At 35.2% G+C, this 15,772-nt stretch overlaps 2 protein-coding genes across 11 annotated transcripts; one reads left to right on the forward strand and one right to left on the reverse strand.

The window, feature by feature from the left end:
• LOC109333319 (KAT8 regulatory NSL complex subunit 3) lies at positions 235-3,057 on the forward strand. 2 transcript variants are annotated; one of them, XM_019568749.1, is made up of 7 exons: positions 235-450; positions 564-625; positions 1,383-1,518; positions 1,630-1,705; positions 2,306-2,371; positions 2,584-2,798; positions 2,830-3,054. In XM_019568749.1, exons 1-6 carry the CDS (start codon positions 308-310, stop codon positions 2,791-2,793), a joined length of 693 nt encoding a protein of 230 aa, XP_019424294.1. In that variant the 5' UTR covers positions 235-307; the 3' UTR covers positions 2,794-2,798; positions 2,830-3,054. The 2 variants fall into 2 exon arrangements, with proteins under 2 accessions (XP_019424294.1, XP_019424293.1); XM_019568748.1 differs by having other exon boundaries at positions 2,584-3,057.
• On the reverse strand, positions 2,938-6,032 carry LOC109333317 (eukaryotic translation initiation factor 3 subunit A-like). 9 transcript variants are annotated; one of them, XM_019568743.1, is made up of 4 exons: positions 5,460-5,978; positions 5,216-5,279; positions 3,439-3,671; positions 2,938-3,277 (listed from the first exon to the last, which is right to left on the reverse strand). In XM_019568743.1, the coding sequence occupies exons 1-3, from the start codon at positions 5,961-5,963 to the stop codon at positions 3,457-3,459; spliced, it is 783 nt and encodes a 260-aa protein (XP_019424288.1). In that variant the 5' UTR covers positions 5,964-5,978; the 3' UTR covers positions 2,938-3,277; positions 3,439-3,456. The 9 variants fall into 9 exon arrangements, with proteins under 9 accessions (XP_019424288.1, XP_019424286.1, XP_019424284.1 ...); XM_019568741.1 differs by having other exon boundaries at positions 3,439-3,675; positions 5,250-5,279; positions 5,370-5,978; XM_019568739.1 differs by having other exon boundaries at positions 5,370-5,978.

Raw genomic sequence — 15,772 nt, forward strand, 5'->3', positions numbered from 1 at the left:
TAGTCTTAATTACTAATAATTTTTATTATTTATATTTTTATAAATAAAAAAAATTAATTACATTTAATTATTTTCCTTAATATATATGAAATTGGTTAGTTTTACTTAAAAAGAGAGCTGAATAAATATTTCTAAAGAAGATACAATAATTAATTTGGAAATTCCGAAATACCCCCTGATTTCTTGGTGAGTTATTATGGAGGGAAAAGCCACATTCTCACTTCTAACATTTGGCGCGAAAATTAATACCGGGTTTACTATTAATCCCGTTTTGATTTGGGGATTTTACTCTTTCTATTCCCAAGACATGGATTCATCACCTCCTTCAAAACGACGTCGTCATACCAAAGACGCCGAGTTTGAATCGTCGTCAACGATTCAAAACTCGTCACCGGTGGTTATCTTCGCTCACGGTGCTGGTGCTCCTTCTTCCTCTGATTGGATGCAAAGGTTATTTTCCCTTTTTCTTATGTCATTAAACGACATATAACTCCATCGTTTAAGCTTTAACTGTTAAACCTTGTGAAATTTCTGAATTTTTTATTTATTATTATTTGTAATAGGTGGAAGACTATGTTGAAGGATGCACTTCAAGCTGTTGATGTTGTTACTTTTGATTATCCTTGTAAGTTAGTGATTCTTATATTTCTTTGGTATTCAATGATTTATATATTATCACTGCTTACATTATTCACATTAAAAAATACCAAAGTATGTTTTTGGTCTTTATATTATACCTAAAACAAAGTCTATTCATTTCATATATGAGTATGTACAATTATTTCCTTGTCTTTTTTTATTAGCTGGTCCTTGTCATTTAATATCACAATATAACGTTGGAGTATGTTGTAGGGACTAAATTGAAAATGATTTCCTTGTCTTTTCGAATGTCGTATTCATTTTTACAATTATTTTGATCGTATACTTTAAATTCAGCAAGCTGTTCATTACGAGGAGCAAGTCGAAATAGTTGTACATATAGCCTTATTGGAATTGAACTGAATTCTTGTTTATGCATACGGACCAAGTTGAAGATACAAATCATATATGGGGACCAAAATTACGATTTAGTCAAAAATGGGGTGGCATAGTAAACGAGACTCCTACCTAGTGGGGTATAGGAGGGCAGATGTATGCAATCTTAGTCTCGCAAGCGAAGAGTCTATTTCCAAGATTTAAACCCATGGCGTCCAAGTCACAAGACAAAAATCTTATCGTTATGCTGAGGTTCACCCTCTATACTTTAGCCAAACATAAATAAATAATTTTACTCAAGCAGTTATGATAGTCTCCAGATAATTTGTATTGCCTGATGGTGTATGGGGTGAATGGATGTGTGTATGAATGTCATAAGTGAATCTAACGATTTTTCCATTTGCTAGATATGTCTGGTGCAAAAAAGAGGGCTCCTCCTAAGGCTGAAAAATTGGTGGAGTTTCACTCTAACATTGTCAAAGAAGCTGCAACTAAATACCCTGGCCATCCCTTAATACTGGCAGGCAAATCAATGGGTTCAAGGTATGTTGTGTTTGTTTATTTAGACAAATATGTTGTGCTGTGGATGTACCAATTAGCATTATTAGTAGTAAGATACATATGATATGACCTTGTATCTTGTATATATTGTAGAGTTGGCTGCATGGTGGCGGCTACCTTGAAAGACATTAATGTTTCTGCCGTATTATGCTTGGGCTACCCATTAAAGGTTTGATTTTGATGTTCTTTTTTTATAATTTCGTACCAATCTTGGCCCTTCAGGATTATTACGTATGATATTTTTGTACCTCTTACCTAGTTACCTGGGGTTGAGGTTACTGAACCATGTATTGAAATTAGTTCATCTTAGTATATGCTAATTCTATACTAGTATACTTATTGGCTTCATGCCTCATTTATGATTTTCTTGATAATTCAACATTTCAACATCCACTTATCCCTTTGTTGATATTTATAGTCTAGTCATGAGTTTATACTCTTTTAAAATTTGTGCCTTTTTTTAGCATTTTATTTCATGTACCAGTTTGGCTTTACACTAGATATTATAACGTGTCCACTTGGTTGATTAATTAGTTCTTCTTGGTGCATGTGGAGCGGAGCTGTGCAAACATTTTATTTTAACTATGCATTTCCTTTGGCTTGCTTTCTCATTTGTGCTTTGTCACACTTTCTTGTCGGTATGCCACATTTCAACTATTATGGTAGGCACGTTGCTTTTCTGTGGTTGTTTTGGTATGGCCGTTACCAGTAAAGAACAGAGTTTTAAGAAAAAAATGGAATTACTTTTATTTAGCTGTCATTGTTCCAGGGCATCAATGGTGCAGTTAGAGATGAAACACTGTTGCAGCTAACAGTTCCTACAATGTTTGTACAGGTAGTCTATTCTTTTATAATCAGTCATTAACCGTTAGTGTGGTATAGTCCTGTAGTCATAATTCTCCAGTTTTTCATTCTACTAGCCTATTGAATGAACCATCAAATGTTTTAGGTTTCTATCAGTGGTATTCTCCTGCAGCATTCATGGTCATCCTCTGTTTGAAATTATGCTAGTGTATTTCCTAATTGTCTTATATGTGTCTTGTGCAGGGAAGCAAGGATAATCTCTGTCCGCTTGAGAAGTTAGAAGCCACTCGGAAGAAGATGAAACCCTGCAACGAGCTGCATGTCATTGATGGGGGTGATCACTCGTTCAAGATTGGTAAGAAGCATCTGCAAGCAAATGGCTCCACCCAGGATGCAGCTGAAGCTGTTGCTCTCCAGGCTATTGCAGCTTTCATTTCAAAGTCTCTAGAATGATGATGAATGGCTGGATATTTTTCGCTTCTGTGGTGTATCAAGGTTTGAATATACAATTATCTTGCTTGGTAGCAATCAAGTTCTTGTTTTTGTAAGGTGGTCTGTAGTTATATTTTTTTCAGCTTTGTTCTGATTTCTTTTTTATTTAGCAAACTAGAGGTAAATTAATTCCTTGCTGACAGAATTGAGAAACTTGCCATAGTGTGGACTGAGGACAGTGTGAGTTTAACTTGATGCAGTTTTACGTATCCGTATTATTCTAAGCAACAAAGGTGTTATATGATCCTAACATAGGACAGACCTGTAATAATAGGCAGACTTCAGCATCTGTATTATTCGTCATAAGGCACACACAGCCAAGTGAACATTGGCATTTATTTTTGGTACAAGAATAGCATAATCAAATCATAAGTACACTGTTTATAAAAGATGTCTAGTCCATCCTTTCTTCACACAAGCTTGCAGCCTACTCCTTTCATCAATTCTGCAGATGCAAAACAGAGTAGTCAATACTTATCAATCAAACAAATTAAATCTTGTTCTAACCTAACGTGCATTTATATAATGTTAATGATTTTATTTCCATGTTTTTTTTTGTTTTTTTAGGATAGACTTGAGAACTCTTGTTCATTTAACTACACTTGCCTTGTTCTTTGGGCATGTCTAAACACATCGGTTGCTCTTTGGACACTTCTCACTTGGCTTGCTCTTAGGGCACTTCTCATCACTTACCTTGCTCTTAGGGCACTTCTCATCACTTACCTTGCTCTTAGGGCACTTCTCATCACTTACCTTGCTCTTAGGGCACTTCTCATCACTTACCTTGCTCTTAGGGCACTTCTCATCACTTACCTTGCTCTTAGGGCACTTCTCATCACTTACCTCGCTCCTTGTGCACTTCTCATCACTTACCTTGCTCTTAGTTTTTTAGCATTTTATTTCATGTACCAGTTTGGCTTTACACTAGATATTATAACGTGTCCACTTGGTTGATTAATTAGTTCTTCTTGGTGCATGTGGAGCGGAGCTGTGCAAACATTTTATTTTAACTATGCATTTCCTTTGGCTTGCTTTCTCATTTGTGCTTTGTCACACTTTCTTGTCGGTATGCCACATTTCAACTATTATGGTAGGCACGTTGCTTTTCTGTGGTTGTTTTGGTATGGCCGTTACCAGTAAAGAACAGAGTTTTAAGAAAAAAATGGAATTACTTTTATTTAGCTGTCATTGTTCCAGGGCATCAATGGTGCAGTTAGAGATGAAACACTGTTGCAGCTAACAGTTCCTACAATGTTTGTACAGGTAGTCTATTCTTTTATAATCAGTCATTAACCGTTAGTGTGGTATAGTCCTGTAGTCATAATTCTCCAGTTTTTCATTCTACTAGCCTATTGAATGAACCATCAAATGTTTTAGGTTTCTATCAGTGGTATTCTCCTGCAGCATTCATGGTCATCCTCTGTTTGAAATTATGCTAGTGTATTTCCTAATTGTCTTATATGTGTCTTGTGCAGGGAAGCAAGGATAATCTCTGTCCGCTTGAGAAGTTAGAAGCCACTCGGAAGAAGATGAAACCCTGCAACGAGCTGCATGTCATTGATGGGGGTGATCACTCGTTCAAGATTGGTAAGAAGCATCTGCAAGCAAATGGCTCCACCCAGGATGCAGCTGAAGCTGTTGCTCTCCAGGCTATTGCAGCTTTCATTTCAAAGTCTCTAGAATGATGATGAATGGCTGGATATTTTTCGCTTCTGTGGTGTATCAAGGTTTGAATATACAATTATCTTGCTTGGTAGCAATCAAGTTCTTGTTTTTGTAAGGTGGTCTGTAGTTATATTTTTTTCAGCTTTGTTCTGATTTCTTTTTTATTTAGCAAACTAGAGGTAAATTAATTCCTTGCTGACAGAATTGAGAAACTTGCCATAGTGTGGACTGAGGACAGTGTGAGTTTAACTTGATGCAGTTTTACGTATCCGTATTATTCTAAGCAACAAAGGTGTTATATGATCCTAACATAGGACAGACCTGTAATAATAGGCAGACTTCAGCATCTGTATTATTCGTCATAAGGCACACACAGCCAAGTGAACATTGGCATTTATTTTTGGTACAAGAATAGCATAATCAAATCATAAGTACACTGTTTATAAAAGATGTCTAGTCCATCCTTTCTTCACACAAGCTTGCAGCCTACTCCTTTCATCAATTCTGCAGATGCAAAACAGAGTAGTCAATACTTATCAATCAAACAAATTAAATCTTGTTCTAACCTAACGTGCATTTATATAATGTTAATGATTTTATTTCCATGTTTTTTTTTGTTTTTTTAGGATAGACTTGAGAACTCTTGTTCATTTAACTACACTTGCCTTGTTCTTTGGGCATGTCTAAACACATCGGTTGCTCTTTGGACACTTCTCACTTGGCTTGCTCTTAGGGCACTTCTCATCACTTACCTTGCTCTTAGGGCACTTCTCATCACTTACCTTGCTCTTAGGGCACTTCTCATCACCAGCTTTGGTCTTTAGGCACTTCTCATCACCAGCTTTGGTCTTTGGGCACTTCTCGTCACTTACCTTGCTCTTTGGGCAATTCTTATCACCGGCCTTGCTCTTAAGGCACTTCTCATTACTTGGTTTGCTCTTTGGGCACTTCTCAACACCAGCCTTGCTCTTTGGGCACTTCTCATCATCACTGTCACTCTTGCTGCTGTTTCCATCATTTTTATGGTGGGGTATGTGATTCTTCAACCTCTGGAACAGATTCCGATCCTTGTTGGGCTCTCCATTTTTCACAGCATGAGACCCAAAGCATGTTGTTGTACCATAAGGATAAGAGTCATGGTTCTCATAGGTTTGAGTGATTTCAGCTTCCACCACAGTAACTTTGATCTGGGTTTTTGTTACTTCATGCCTGTTCTCTTGTTTGGTTTGAGTTTGGCCATAGGAGTGAGTCTCAGATTTGGAATTATTTTGGTCATGAGACTCAACCAGGGTTTGTTGGCTATAGCATTGAAGTTGGTTTTGGCCATTGCCATAGCGGCCATCATGGTGGCCTTTGAAAGCCTTGCCAGTCATCTCAGAATTTTTTTGGCCGAACGAGCTGTGCTGGCCTTTTGGCTGACACACTTCAATGGTGGTGGTGGGTTTTGGACACTGAGCAGAAGCCATTGTAATAGCTTATGTTGCTCACTTCTTTTGCAGTTTGCATTGGTACCACATTAAGGGCCTTTTATTGACACAAACAGAGGGGTTACTCCTTCTTTCCCTATACAGTGATGAAATAAAATAACCATTTTATTCTGCTTTTAGAAATATGGCCTGAATAAAGTTGTAGTATCATTTTATCAACCAAGAAGATAAGTGAACTTATTCTGAGTGAAAGAACCTAATTCATGGCAGAAGCATCACAGAGTGACAAGGGTGTGTTTACTGTTATTATTTAATATTAGTATGTTGATAGAATTATGGTATTATTCGATTCATATATCTTGTGATTAAAGGTTGGTTGTGAGTGTAAAAAGTAAGTTAAAGCTGAACTTTTTAAAAATAACAAGTGTTGTTGAGTTGATGATTTAAAAAGAACAGGGATAAAATATCTGACACTTTATTATGGTGTTATTTCACAAAATTTGAAATGATAAAATATTTAGTTGATAATAACTTCAATATTACTTTTAGTTAATTTGAAAATATGGTGTATCTACGCCTTTTTATCTTTATTTAATTATTATCAAATTGTAAGGTGGAAAGATAAGTTATTAGTAAGTATAAAATATGAAAACAAATATATGTAAACTAACACTTTTTTTATCCATAAAATCTTTTCCTTTAAAATTGTTTAGATTTTCCTTTTTTTAGAGAGCACTCGAAAGAATATGTAGTGGTTATTACATACATCATCAAGAACCGTGAAATTTCCCTTTTGTAGATAGATCGAACAATAAAATAACAAGTATCTTTTTACTATATTCAATTATATCACTTCCTTTTAATTTGTCATTTTTTCCCACCGAATATATACCAAATTAATTTTGTTCAGAAAATATTAATAATTAAGTAGAGACAAGAATCCAATATTGTACCTCCTAGTATGGTAGCCCAATTGTTACTCTGCTCGAGTGACATTTAGAGACATGTGTATTTATATTTTTATTTTGTTTTCATTTATGATTGAATTTTAATTAAAATTAAATTTGTAATATATTGTAAAGATTTTATTAATTGTATCTACATATACATATCTTTATACAAGTTTTCCCTCAATATTAATTGTAAAAAAAATGTCATTCATAATATAAGACTCTCACCTAATAAAAGATAAAGATCTTCTCTCCCTTTATTCCGATTCCAACCAATCAACTTCTACGAAGTTAGATATAAATTATACATCATCCTCATACTATTATAGGCCAATATAACTTTCTTTTTATAGTCACACTTCTTTTTTCTTCTTTTACTACCTTGCAAACCTCTCATCTTCTTTATCTATTCCACCTTGAATGAAGATCATTTATCCCCAAACTCTATTCTTATTCTTTCTAAACCAACCAATTTGTACTGAGTCAGATAAAAAGTACATATTTTTCTCATAACTATTATAGGCTTATTTTCACGGGTGGGGATCACATGTTTTCATTCATGTCTCATTTGGTATCCCAAACCAATGAGAAAGTCTCATTCATTTAAACAAAAAAATTATAAAAACAAAAATTAATATTTTAATATTATTTTGTGAAGTTTGATTGGTTTGGGACATGAGGACATGAAATTTATAGAACATGTGATCATTGTCCTATTTTCATAGTCATACTTCCTTTTTCTCATTTGACTCCCTTACAAACCTTTAATATTCGTTATATATCCCCCTTTTCCATTAAATTTGTTGCTTATCTTTTATGTGTTATTCAACTATCTTCTTCACCCACTCCTTCTGTTGTATTTGGCTTGAAGACAAAAAAGTTAAACAAACCACCCCTATTAGGAAGTGAAGATGATGATTGAACAAGAACCCAAATTGGTTCTTGGAAAAGAAGTTTGAAGGTTGATGACGAAGAATGAAAGATGTGAAAATTTGATTGATTTGAATAAAAGTAAATTGAATTGTTTTCTCTTGCATTTACAATGAAGAAGATGATGATTATATATAGAACCTAACTAACTAATGGAATAATCAAACGTGATTAAAAGAAACAAGAAGTTACAGATCACGTTTTCTTGTTGTACAAGGTATCTGCACTATGGCTATATGACCTATGCCTATGCCAAACTAAGTTTGTCCAAGCAGCATTGATCATGTAGTTACGGTCATATGGCACATGTGGCCCATGTGCCTTGACTTTATTGTCTCGGTCAGATGGCCCATGTGTGGTGACTCTGTCGTCTTGGCCACATGGCCTATGCGTCGTGTTGTTGATACGGTCACATGCCTAGGTGCCTCGGTCATGTGCTTTAGTGTTGGCCCAGTCATGCACCTTGGTCCTGTCTCGGTCAGGTGACTTGGTCCTGTCTCGGTCAGGTGCCTTGATCTTGTGATTTTCTCGATCATGATAGAACTTGTCTCGGTCATGGTTGAGATTTCCTCAGTCAAGTTGCTTTCCTTGGTCAATCTCATTATTGCTTAATACTCCCCACAAGTTGGGGTTTATATATTAATCAACCCAAGCTTGGAATGAATAGAGGCATAGTCTTTTGGTCCAAGAGCTTTAGTGAGAGCATCTGCTAACTGCAAATGAGTAGGAACATGCATTAGTTTTATTTTGTCACTTCCATATTGTTCTCTAACCGTGTGACAACAATATGTTTAGTGCGTTCATGAAAAACCGGGTTAGAGGCAATATGCAAGGCAGATTGATTATCACAAAATAGTAAAGCAACTTTAGAGTAAGAGTGTTATAAGTCTTCTAATAAGTAGGTGAGACATGTGATTTCAGAAGAGGTTAAGGCCATGGCCCTATATTAAGCTTCACATGAACTACGAGAAACAATTTTCTATTTCTTGGATTTCCAAGAAATTAAAGAGCTTCCTAAGTATATGCAATATCCAGAAATAGATCATCTTGTGTCTGGGCAAGAAGCCCAATCACTATCACTGTAGGCATGTAGTTGAATAAATGTATTATTAGGGAATAAAATGCCTAAACTAGTGGAACTTTTGATGTATCTGAGAATTTTGCTTGTTGGTGTAGAACACTTGGTTTGACCATAAATTGAGCTAATTGGTGAACAAAGAAGGTGAGACCAGGCCCAGTGTTTGTAAAGTAAATGAGCCTACCAACTAGTCTTTTATATGCATTAGGGTCAGAACAATCTCCATTGTTGTCTTGATACAGGTCTGAACCTTGTACCATAGGTGTAGTTGAGGGTTTACAACCAAGAAACCCTGCATCAGCAAGGATCTCTAAAGCATACTTTCTCTGGTTCATGGTGATGTCAGTGTGGTTTCTAGAGATCTCAAAGCCAAGAAAGAATTTCAGGTTGCCTAGATCTTTGATTTTGAAAGTAGTGCTAGCAATTGTTTAAGATGATTGATCTCAATAAGATTATTACCTGAAAGAATGATATCATCTACATAAACAAGCACAACAGTAAGAATATTATTATATAACAAATGAACAAACAAAGAGTGATCTCCCTTACATTTCCTATAGCCATGTTTGATTAAAAAGGTGGATAGTTTAGAAAACCACTGCCTACTAGCTTGCTTAAGGTCATATAGTGAATTTTCAAGCTTACAAACAAGATTAGGCGGAGTTTGGAGACTAGGTGGGGGATTCATAAAGACTGTTTCATTGAGATCTCGATGTAAGAAGGCATTGTTTACATCTAATCGCTTGAGGTGCCATTTGTGATTAGATGCCAAGGCAAGAAGCAGTCTTACTATACTGATCTTGGCAACAGGAGAGAGAGTATCAATATAATCAATCCAATATGTTTGAGTATACCACTTAGCTACAAACCTGACCTTGTATCTCTTTACACTTCCATCAGGTTTGTACTGATCTTAAAGACCCATTTGCATCATATAGTGGTCTTATCTTTGGGAAGAGTGGTGAGAGTCCAAGTATTGTTCAGTTACAGAGCCTTTAACTCAGCAGTGATAACATCTCTCCAACGAGGATGTAAGATGGCTTGAGCATATTTCTTAGGCTCAGATTGAGTGCTGATGGAAAGGACTCTATGTTTGTGTTTAGGAGCTAATTGTTCATAAGATAAATGGGATGAGATGGGATATCTAGAAGAGCCATAAAGGATGGATTTATTTAATAAGGCACAGTGATAGTCCTGAAGATAAGTGGGAGATTTACTTATTCTAAGGCTTCTTCTATTATTACTAACATTAGTATTGCTAGGCTGATCAGAAGTGGGCTCAATATTAATGTCTGAAGCAATGCTTTCAGTCATGGAATTAGGCCGCAATTAATGATCAATAAGAGGTGTATCAAATATTTCTTCATAATGGGTCATAGGTAAATGAGATTCTATGGGACTATCCTTGCTTTGCTCATTAGGCTTAGTCTTATAAGGAAAAATAGTTTCATGAAAAACTACATTCCTAGTAATTTGCAGGGCTGTGGTGGATAAGTTCAACATAATAAAACCTTTTGTACCAATGTTGTAACCTAAGAAAACACACTTAGCAGACCTAGGATCAAATTTAGTCCTAGATTGATTGATTGTACTAGCATATGAGAGATAACCAAATACTTTAAGATGTTGCAAGTTAGGATGTTTTCCATATAATATTTCAAAAGGGGATTTTGCATTCAACATAGGTGTAGGCAAAAAATTGATAATATGCACAACATGAATAATAACATAGGACCAATATACCTTTGGTATCTGACTTTGGAACAATAGAGCTCTTGCTACATTCAATATGTATTGGTGCTTCCTTTCTACAACTCCATTCTGTTGTAGTGTATAGGGACAGCTGGTTTGATGTATGATTCCCTTACTGGAATAATAGGATTACATCAAGAATTCTCTGTCATTATATGTTCTTATTGCTTTGATTCCTTTGGAAAATTGATTTTCAATTAATGTGATAAAATCTTGCAAAACATGTGATGCTTCAAATTTATTCTTTAATATAAAGATCCAAGTGAATCTAGTATTATCAGCTACAATAGTAAGAAAGTATCTATATCCATGAATGTATGTGACAACAAAAGGACCCCAAATGTCAGCATGTATTATATCAAAAGCATGTAAAGATATGGTTTTACATAGTGGGAAGGGAAGTTTCTTTTGCTTTGCTTCATAGCTAATATCACATACATATTTCTTCTTAAAAGTAATGAAAGGAAAAGCTTGTTTGAGTATGTTCATACAATTTTTAGAAGTATGGCCTAGCCTAAAGTGCCTTAAATCAATGTTATTTTCTTGAGTGTAGCATGAATTTGCTTTGTGATGAAAGATAGCAGCCTTTAACACATACAATCCCTTGATGATCCTAGTTGTACCTATCATCTTCAAAGTATTCTTGTCTTGAATTTCACAACATGTTTTATTAAAACAAACAATGCAATATAAAGTTATAGTGAGTTCAGGAATAGATAAGATGTTATAGCTTAAACATGGCAGATACAACACATTATGCAGAACCAAGTTTTGCAGTATGGGTATTGTGCCTGGAACTTCTATTGTTACCAAGTTACCATTAGGCAGTTTTATCTTTATTGGCTTTATTTTGTCATACACAGAGTATAAGGCTAAATTGGAGCATATATGATCAGTTGCCCCATTGTCCAAGATCCAAGAATTATGAGTTGAAACAATATTAGAGTTACCTGGTTCATCCATCACTTGATTTTCAGACATGACATTACTTACATTTCTCACACCGTGATCTTCATGCTTTGATCCTATTAGAATATTCTGTTGTAGCACGTTTAACAATCCTTGATATCATTGCTATCTGAGACCAAAGATGGTTCCATCTTGATCACCTTTAGAGTTGTTTACTTGCTTCAAATCATGTTGTGCTTCTTCTTTTGAGGAGTTTGTTGTGACAGAGTTGACTTGTTCACTCTTTTTGAACTGAAAATTGGCTGGAAATCCATGGAGCCTATAGCAAACTTCAACTGTGTGTCCACTATTTTTACGGTGAGAACAATATTTTCCTGGGCTTGAACCTTTGATCCAAGATCCTCTTCTAGGTGAGTTGGGTGGTCTTCTTCCTAGACTTGATCCTCTTCCTGGTGCTCCTCCTTTCTTCCAAGTGCCTGCAACTGTTATAGCCTTTACATCCAAGTCTTGTCCATAGAGCTGAGTTTCTTGTTGTATGATCAAATGGTAACACCTTGCTTATGTTTGGTAAGGGTTCCATGAGTATAATTTGGGATCTTACCCCTGTATATGCATCATTTAATCCCTTTAGAAATCTGATAGTTTTGTCTTCTTCATAGTTCTTCTTTGTCCCAATCTCAGCTGTATAGATTGTTGGGTCTATACAGTTGCATACAGGTAAAGGTCTAATGTTATCAAGCTCATCCCAAATGGTCTTGATTTCTTTGAAATAGTTGCTTATGGTTACTTCTCATTGTTTAAAATTTGACAATGAGTCCTACAAATCACCAATCCTGAAGAGATTTCCTTGTGAGAATCTTTATCTTATTTCATCCCATACTTCATGTGCCTTCTTTATCTAGATAATGCTTTGTGATATATATGGAGAGACTGATCTATTGATCCATGATATAACCATGTTGTTGGCTCTAGCCCAAGCTGGGTAAATATGATATGTTTTGAGAGGCATTCCAATGATTCCATCTATTAAAGGAATCTTCTATTTTGTGCTAAGACTGACTTCCATGGCCCTTTCACATTGATGGTAATTTTGTCCATTCAACATGGGTGAGACTAGAGGAAGTGTTGGATTATCTGATGGATGCACATAGTATGGTGAGTTAATATCTAGTATAGAAGATAAGCTTTGGGTTGGTGGTATATCGGTTGAGGGAATCATGGAGGCCATTTGAATGTAGCATAGCTCTTTTAAGAGATCTGATACCATATTAAGAAGTGAAGATGATGATTGAACAAAACCCAAACTGGTTCTTGGAAGAGAAGTTTGAAGGTTGATGATGAAGAATGAAAGATGTGAAACTTTGATTAATTTGAATAAAAGTAAATTGAATTGTTTTCTCGTGCATTTACAATGAAGAAGATAATGATTATATATAGAGCCTAACTAACTAACTAATGGAATAGTCACACGTGATTAAAATAAACAAGAAGTTAAAGATCATGTTTTCTTGTTGTGCAAGGTATCTGCACTATAGCTATAGACCCATGCCTATGCCAAGCTAAGTTTGTCCAAGCAACATTGATCATGTAGTTACGGGATCATGTAGTTACGGTCAGATGGCCCATGTGTCCCATGTGCCTTGACTTCATTGTCTCGGTCAGATGGCCCATGCGTCGTGACTCTGTCGTCTTAGCCACATGGCCCATACGTCATGTAGTTGATACGGTCACATGCATTGGTGCCTCGGTCATGTGCTTTGGTGCTGGTCCAGTCATGCATCTTGGTCCTGTCTCAATCAGGTGACTTGGCCCTGTCTCGATCAAGTGCCTTGATCCTGTGATTTTCTCGGTCACGATAGAACTTGTCTCGGTCATGGTTGAGAATGCCTCGGTCAAGTTGCTTTCCTTGGTCAATCTCATTATTGCTTAATAACCCCTTTTCTTCTTCTATTGTTGTGAAAATTCTTGAAATCTACTCTCCAATTATGTCCTTTTTCTTTGTGTTATTATTCATTTTGCTTTCCCTTTTATTAAAATGACTCATTTTCTACTTGAAATTGAAACTATGTATTCCCTTATACTTCAAGTGTGAATCACCATATTCAAATCCAAATTCGAAGTTGAAGTATTCTTGTCTTATGATGTGCCTTCTCTGTATTTCATGTTCTTTAAAAAGGTATAAAATAAAAAACCCAATAATATGAAGCTCAAAATGCATTCTCTAAAGGAGAATGATGAAAATAAAAAATTGGAGATATGAATAAGTTCTAAACATCAAAGGTATCATAAAAACATTAATTATAAAAACACATAAAAGATAAGCACCAATGAAAAGGAAGTTAACTGTGAAAACAAAGTTATATTTGCTAGAATAGTTATGAGGATTATGTTTAATTTTTATATGACTTGATAGAAGTTGGTTGGTTAGGACAAAATCTTCATCCCTAATAATGAGATGTGTTCTAATAACGGTAGATATACATAGTAAAGATAATGCTTTCTAGGATTTAAATTTATTAAATTTAGGTTAGACTGCAAACAACCTTAACGACCTTTTACATTAAAGAAATCTTAACGAAAAATTAAAGATTCATTTGGATGAAGAGGCGATTGAGAAGCATTTTGATTCATCCAATTTGAGTTGTACAAAGAAAATGAAAACATATTTGAAGCATGTCTGCTAATAAGGTATTAATTTAGTGGTTTAAGGTATCATTAGACTATAAAATATGTCAAATATTCGATTCTTGGAAGCGAGACACTTGATAGTGAAAGTCACACATCCTAAAGGGATTAGTTCTTTACCCAAAGGTGAAAAAACACCTTTGATTATACTAAAAATAATACTCAAACTACTATGTCAATGGCCGCTAGGATGGCACATGATGGCAGACCAATTAGTCCAACCCAACCGAGGAAACTAATATGGGTAACAATACTAAAGCCAGTTGCATAGCTAGTTTTACTAAATAAATGTAGTTTATAAGCTACCTACAAAATTATAAACTAGATTCACATTTATAAGCTACAAAGTCACAACTATAAGTTACAAGATTACAAGTATAAGCTAGTTTTGTCAAACTTATTCATTAACTTGAATGAAGTGTTAAACAAATCAACTAGGAAATGGGGTTGGTAACAATAACCGCAAAGTACAACTCAACATTTCTTGATAGTTCTCTTTTTATATTATGTTCTCATATGCAAAAGAATAAAAAATGATAAGAGACCATGTCACAATTAAGGATGACAACTTATCTAGATAAACTCTGATAGTATATTAATCGGATCTATATCATTCATTCATTTTTAAACTTGGACTTATATTAATACTCATTCTATTAGTCTGTTATTGTGGATCCTTGGTTACCCAATGAATATGCAAATATCTAGAGATTAAGAAAATATTGCAAATAATTGCAAACAACTTATACAATTTTGTTTCTATTTCATTTAATCATATATGTTATTGAAACTGTTAGGAATAGAGCACAATGTGAAAGCATATGATCAGATTAATTGAGAACAAAAGAGAAGGAAATAAAGAAGCAAGAAAAATAACACACAAGATTTAACGTGAAAAAACTCCCTCAATGTGAGAGGTAAAAAAACCACGAACGATCACGTGCAAAGTTCCACTATGTAAAAAGGGAGAGTATTTTGTCTCACAAATGGAACAAGAATTCTCACCACAAAATCACTCACACAATAAACACAAACACTCTAATATTCAAGTAATGTAGTTGCTGAATTTTTGTGTGTTCCAAAGTTCTCTATGTGATGCCTTTTATAGGCAAAAAGGTGTAGAAGAAACTTTGAAACTTGGAGAGCAAGATTGGAAAACTTGGTGAGTAAGTTTAGAGACTTGGTGAGCAAGTTTAGAGACTTAGTGAGCAAGTTTAGAGACTTGGTGAGCAAGCATCCAAGGCTTGACAAAGAAGCCTTTAATAAGCTTATGAAGGAAGCTTAAATGTGCTATAAATGAGAGTCATATCTCAACAATCTCCACCTTGGATCGGATTCAATATGTTGTACATCACCAAATAAAGCCCTGAAGGGCGCTCAAGTGCTGTAGAGACCAACCAAGTCCAAACAATGTTGAAACTTGGTATTTGGAAGAGGCTTGGTAAGCATATCTGCTGGATTCTCTGATGTGTGAATCTTTTCCACTATAATTTCACCAATAGTAACAATATCTCAGATAAAGTGACATTTTACATCAATGTGGT

The sequence above is a fragment of the Lupinus angustifolius genome, chromosome LG18 (genome assembly GCF_001865875.1).
Source record: "Lupinus angustifolius cultivar Tanjil chromosome LG18, LupAngTanjil_v1.0, whole genome shotgun sequence".
NCBI classification, from domain to species: domain Eukaryota; kingdom Viridiplantae; phylum Streptophyta; class Magnoliopsida; order Fabales; family Fabaceae; genus Lupinus; species Lupinus angustifolius.